Source organism: Lithobates pipiens, unplaced genomic scaffold (assembly GCF_037356315.1).
Source record: "Lithobates pipiens isolate NorthernLeopardFrog02 unplaced genomic scaffold, aLitPip1_a1.2 Scaffold_1, whole genome shotgun sequence".
Lineage (NCBI taxonomy): Eukaryota > Metazoa > Chordata > Amphibia > Anura > Ranidae > Lithobates > Lithobates pipiens.
The window spans coordinates 148,745,011-148,751,775 of record NW_027507685.1 but is presented as its reverse complement, the minus strand read 5'-3'; the positions used below and the strand labels follow the sequence as shown (position 1 = coordinate 148,751,775).

At 39.0% G+C, this 6,765-nt stretch overlaps 1 protein-coding gene across 1 annotated transcript in view; it reads left to right on the top strand.

The window, feature by feature from the left end:
- Positions 1 to 2,607: 2,607 nt before the first annotated feature.
- PRRX2 (paired related homeobox 2) overlaps positions 2,608 to 6,765 on the top strand; it is a 111,239-nt gene continuing 107,081 nt past the window's right edge. The window contains exon 1 of the mRNA XM_077478426.1: positions 2,608 to 3,248. Coding sequence (XP_077334552.1) covers positions 3,014 to 3,248 — 235 coding nt within the window. The 5' untranslated portion in view covers positions 2,608 to 3,013. The remainder of the gene's footprint in view (positions 3,249 to 6,765) is intronic.

Sequence of the window (6,765 nt, the reverse complement as noted above, 5' to 3'; positions counted from 1 at the left end):
GCCAATCAGGAGGGGAGTCCCGGATGGCTAAAACACTCGTGGACATCGCTGGAGAGAGATGGGGCTCAGGTAAGTATTACGGGGGTGCTGGGGAGGCTGCTGCACACAGAAGGCTTTTTATCTTTACACATTGAATGCATTAAGTTAAAAAAACCTTCTGCCTTTACAATCCCTGCATTAAGCTAAAAAACATGCCAATACTGGTGTCCCCTGCCCCCCCTCCCCAAAACACTAACCTGATCAAACCAACACTGTTCCCGCTGCTGTCAGTCAAATCCTGGGGCGATATTTTTTATTTTATATTAAAGTTGTTCTAAAGGCAGAAGGTTTTTTTTTTTTAACCTTAGTGTGTTCTATGCATTAAGGTAAATAGCCTTCTGTATGCAGCTCCCTCTTACACTTATCTGAGCCCCATCTTGATCCAGCAATGTGCATAAGCGCAACAGCCCTCTCAGCACCCTCTCCCTTCATTGGCTCAGATACAGCAGTGGTCAAAAACAGCCAGTGGGTAGAGCGCAGGGGGCAGGGCCAAGCCTTGTTCTGTGTGTCAATGGACACATAGAGCTGGCTCGGGAGTGAGCTTGAATGAGTGCCCCCCCAACCAGTGGCTTGCTATGGGGGCACTCAGCAAGGGGGAGGGCCCAGGAGCACCGGGGGGGGGGCAAGAAGATGCTGTGATTGACAGCAGCAGGAGCCAATGGCTAGTGGCCGAAAGCACTGGTAAAGCCCCGCTAAAACTAGCGATGCTTTACTGCTAACAGCAGCACCGCCTCAGTGTGAAAGTACCCTAAGGGGTTGATTTACTAAAGGCAAACAGACTGTGCACTTTGCAAAGTGCAGTGGCACTCTGCAAAGGCAGTTGCTCAAGAGCTTAGTGAATAAGGTAAAACTTCACTTTGCAGAGAATACCCAATCACGTGCAAGGAAAATGAAAAGAAAATGCTTTTTTGCTTGCACATGATTGGATGATGGAAACCAGCTGAGCTTCTGCTAATTTACTAAGCTCTGGAGCAACTGCTCTTACAGAATGCAACTTTGCAAAGTGCACAGTCTATTTGCCTTTAGTAAATCAACCCCTTAGACCCCTTTCACACTGGGGCGCTTTTCAGGTTAGCCTCCATAGGCTAATATAGAGGCAGGAAAAAAAACATCAACTGCCTATTAAAACAGGCATTTTTGAGTGCAAGTGTGCATGAGGTGTAGTGAGCAGCACTCTCTCCTAGCAGTAAGAAGGGTCGCTGGTTCGACTCCCAACCATGACACTACCTGCCTGGAATTTGCATGTTCTTCCTGTACCTGTGCGGGTTTCCTCCGGGTACTCCGGTTTCCTCCCACACTCCAAAGACATGCTGGTAGGTTAATTGGCTTTTGTCTATATTTGGCCCTAGCATATGAATGCGAGTTAGAGACCTTAGATTGTAAGCTCCTTGAGGGTAGGGACTGATGTGAATGTACAATTTATATGTAAAGCGATGCATAAATTGACGACGCTATAATATAATATAATGAGAAATCTGTCTTTATATATATTATATAAGAAACTACTATTTCAAATAGTCAACCATCATTTTTTTGTATTAAAAACAATGGTAAAACTGTCTTTTTTTTTGCCATCCGGTATACCTTTTCACTACAAGACTACGTTTTCAATAACACCTAAAAGCCCCTACCTATAATGCCCTGTACACACGATAGGATTTTACGACAACAAAATCCATCAGATTTTTTCCGACGGCTGTTGGCTCAAACTTGTCTTGCATACACGCGGTCACACAAAGTTGGTCGGAAATTGCAAACGTCAAGAACACGGTGAAGTACAACACGTACGACGAGCCGAGAAAACCGAAGTTCAATAGCCAGTACTGCTCTTCTGCTTGATTCCGAGCATGCGTGGCACTTTGTGCATCGGAGTTGTGCACAAACGTTCGTGATTTTGTTGTCGGAAAATTTTAGATCCAGCACTCAAACTTTGTGTGTCGGAAATTCCAATGGAAAAAGTCAGATGGAGCCCATGCACGGTCGGAAATTTCCGACAACAAGCTCCGATCGCACATTTTCCTTTCGGAAAGTCCGACTGTGTGTACGGGGCATAATTGTCCATAAACGATGAAATGCCGAGGGTTTGACAGTTCCATATGACATTTGAAATATTCAATAATCAGAAAAGTCTCTGAATTTGAACACGCCAAGTATTGATGCCCCGCGAGTGCACATAATATATATTTAACCCTTGTTTGAAAAGTCCTTTGGGTGTTGTGATCTTATTATAGGGTCATCCATCGAAGCCCAGGAATTTTTCAGATCTACCCCCAGGTTCCCCAAAGTAACCCCTTAGAGCTGGGAAAGCCCCGCTTCCTAGGGACACTTGTTGATAGAAGCACTTAACCTCACGTTTTGAACCACTAGGACACATCTTGAAGAGCTGAAAGAAAAACACTCTGACCATCTCATTTTCCTTTCCTTTCTCTACTAGGGAGAAAGAAAAAAAAAAGGGAAGGGGGGTCAAGGGTCAGCGTTGAGAGAAGGAGGGGGCGTGTGGAAAGATTTATCCAAGAACCAGAGAGAAAAGAAAAAGGGAAGAGAGAGAGAGGGAGAAAAAAAAAAGGTTGTGTTTTCTTCTAGACGTCAGAAAAGGCGTTTTTTGGTCACTTGGCTGAAAGTGCATGTGAGTGAGAGTTGGTCCCTGCCCTAGAGGGGGAGAGAAGACAGGGAGAGTGAAGGGGAGAAGAAGAAGAGGAGAAAAGCAGATAGCACACACTAAAAGAAAAGCAGAGGGGGAAGTCAAGTCAGTTGAGGGAGAGAAGAGATTCAAGGCGGTTGGAGAGAGGAGCAGAAGGAGAAGCAGCAGGGAAAAAGTTACTGGAAAAGTTCAAAGAGGAGAAGGGAAGTTTTCTTTTTTTTCTTTTCGGGAAGTTTGCAGAACAAGGGAAGTCAAGTCTTCTAAAAGTCTGATCTGAGGAAAGGGGGGGGGCTGGGGGGAGAAAGAAGCAGCAAAGTGACCAGGGCAAGGGTTATGGATAGGGATCTTGGCCTGGACAAGTCAGGACCCCCTAACACAATGCGGATTTTGGAAACCCCAGAACTTCCCCACAGCAGGAAGAACTTCAGTGTCAGCCACCTCTTGGACCTGGAGGAAGCAGCGGCTGCAGGGATGCAGGGCTCCCGAGATCTGCGGCCACCGAACGAGGAAGAGGACAAGGACCCGATGACAGGGGGCAGCAGTGACAGCGAAGTGACGGTACAGGAAGGTAGGTTCTCTCCCCCCCCCCCCATACCGTAACCGGCTTTTTGGGACCATCTGGGCTGCACCCAAGAGATGCTTCTCAGAGATGGGGAGGGGTCAGTTCTGGTAAGGGGGTGTGTGAGTCTGATGTCCGGATAATTGTTCAAATTAAGAAATATTTTGTGTCTCATCACAGTAGAGATAAGTATACTTGGAAATGCTCCAGAGGCTGATGTAGACTGAATAACGGTTTACTTGCATGCCGGAGACAATACGATTGCGAGCTTTTCACATTGCATAATGCCTACACAAGCAACCACATGTGTTTAGTAAAGGTTGGGTGCTTTGTCATTGATAGAAACCAACTGAACGCTGTTCATGGGGGGGTGGCAGAAATTGGGGTGCTTTGTCATTGATAGATACCAACTGAACGTTGTTTATTATGGGGTAGAAATTGGGGTGCTTTGTCATTGACAGATACCAACCGAACTTTGTTCATTGGGGGGGCAGAAATTGGGATGCTTTGTCATTGACAGATACCAACGCTGCGCTGTTCATTAGTGGGCAGAAATTGGGGTGCTTTGTCATTGACAGATACCAACTGAACTTTGTTCATTAGGGGGCAGAAATTGGGCATAGCTGACATTGGCATAGCTGGAATGACAATAGATCCAGTAGATGCTTGTTCTCCAAATGATTACCTAGCTAAGTATTTCCATTCTGATTTATAACGAACGCTATTTTTTGACTATATTATATATGTGGTTTATACAAAATGCCCAGCATACTGGACAATGTCTGCATTTACCATTACAGACCGCTCATACACTACCTAGTCAGGTAATGGTATGAACACACACATTTTATCTCTGATATATATCTTGACATATTAAACTTTTGAGGGGTGCCCAATTTTTTAATATCAATTTTTTATGAATTGTCTAAATGTAACATTTATGACAAAATTACAATCTTCACGGGATATCTTTTAGGATTCACCCAGGATGTTTGAAATGAGCGCAGATTCGCCGTCCCAGCGTAAAAATGAATCCTTTAATAAATCAGCTCCTTAATGCACCAACAGCTAAGCTAAAGATTCCAAGGCTTTGCTGAATACAGAATCTGATATACCTAGGCAGTAAATCTCCTCTAGATGATCCGCTAGTTTAAACACACTGCCACTGCACCCTTCTTAGGGCTCTGTTTTATAGGCCATGCAAAATATAATTTATGATGCTTACAAATTAAGTCACTTCTAGAATGCTGACTCTTGTCTGATGTTTTTAAGTGCCACATAATACAATCTTTAGAGATGCATAGGATGATTACTAATACAACGCCCCAAAAACCGATGCCATTGATGGTTATATTTCCAGCATGCTGGAAAATGTATATCACTGTAACGTTTGAACTTTCACTGCGCAGGCGTTTGATGGTAAAAATACATAGATAAGATTTATAGCCTGAGCAGAAATGCAAGCAACACAAAATAAGTTGACAGTGATGCATATCTAAGCAATACAAAAATTCCCCATCAAAATAACACATTTTTCCAGCTAGTCATCACAAAAAAATAAATTAGTTGTTTCAATAAAAATTTATTGTTTTAATAACTGTAAATAAATAATTGTTGCATACACTTTTGCATACATTGTTGAAACTTATTAAAAAATTTTTAATTTGAGCTGACTAGTGGAAAGTTACTTTGATAAATCTCTATTTATTTTTTTAAATCTCTCTCCCTCTCTCTCTCTCTCTCTCTCTCTCTCTCTCTCTCTCTCTCTCTATCTATATATATATATATATATATATATATATATATATATAAAGATAGAGATCTCTCTCTCTCTCTCTCTCTCTCTCTCTCTCTCTCTCTCTCTCTCTCTATCTATATATATATATATATATATATATAAAGATAGAGATCTCTCTCTCTCTCTCTCTCTCTCTCTCTCTCTCTCTCTCTCTATATATATATATATATATATATATAAAGATAGATCTCTCTCTCTCTCTCTCTCTCTCTCTCTCTCTCTCTCTCTATATATATATATATATATATATATATATAAATATCTATATTATTTATTTATATATATATATATATATATATATATATATATATATATATATATATATACAGCTCTATAACTATCTATATTTTATATATTATATATATATATATATATATAATGTGTGTGTTATATACAGTGTCTGTGTATATATATATATATATATATACATATACATATATACATATATGTATATAAATAGTTTTTGCTCACTCATGAAAAAGGAAAAAGATCTAGCTTGGTATGCCTCAGGCCCCTGCGGCATAAAAGAGGTTAATGAAAACTGTAAACAATTTTCCTTTTCCAAAATGGAGACAGCTGTCAGTCGTCCTGTTTCATCATCAAAAAAATAAATAATTTTTTTTTTGGAGGTATAAACTTTCTAGCGTGGCTTGACAATTGTGAAAATGAAAGAAAAACCTAAAACTCAATAAATTTGTAATTCATTTTTTGTCCAAGGACTCTGAAATAATCACAATTTGGTAAAACTTTAATAACAGGGAATCTTGTCATCGACCTCTAAACTGGGTAAAAGTTTGTTCTATAAAGTAACATTGTTCCAGAAGTCTGAATCCAGGCAGGAACTGAGTTGGTGGTTATTACCTAGTAGTGGTACCCAGAAATCAAAAGATTCCAATGGGTTTAGACTTCATACATTTTAATAAATCACAGAGTTTGACATTGAAATGAAACAGTAATTCCTCAATGCTTACTTTAAAGAGTGGTATTATTTTACATAAGCCCGATAGGGTGAATTGGCTTATTGTGTTCCATATCCAATAATCCAATTATTTTTGTGCACGTGATTGAAAAAAATGAATTCTGAAGGTTTTACTTTAAATAGCCTATTTTAGTATTTTCTTTTCATTATGCAGGATGAAGTTTTCAATTTAGTGGCATTCTTAACAGGAAACATCCTTTTTTTTTTTTTTTTTTTAACATCATTACATTTTTTTAATCAGTTAAAAAAAAACATTTTTTTCATATGTAAGTTTTCTCCTGAGGAAAATATAAAAATGGTATTTGCACATAATTAAAAAATAAATTCTGTATGTATATGCCTTTTCATACATATATGTATAGAAGATAGACAGATTAATAACATCATAGATAGCTAGATAGATAAAAGATAGGTAGGAAGATAGCAAGCTAGCTAGATAAATAACTAGTAAAAACATACATATAAATAAATAGATTATAACATAATAATGGTATTTACTACATTTGTCTAAATTTACTACATTTTTATTTTTTTAAATTTCTCAGCAGGGTATTTACAACATACAAGATAGACAGCCCTGAAATAAACCATGTAGGATTCTTTTTTAAGTTTGTCCAACAGACCTGATGATGTTTTAATACACCTATCCCACATATAGGAAAAAAAATTAAGAAAAATTCCCTGCATGTGATTGGATATTTGAACATAAAATAAGTTCCCAGTTGGCCATAAAAATGACTCTTCTAGTA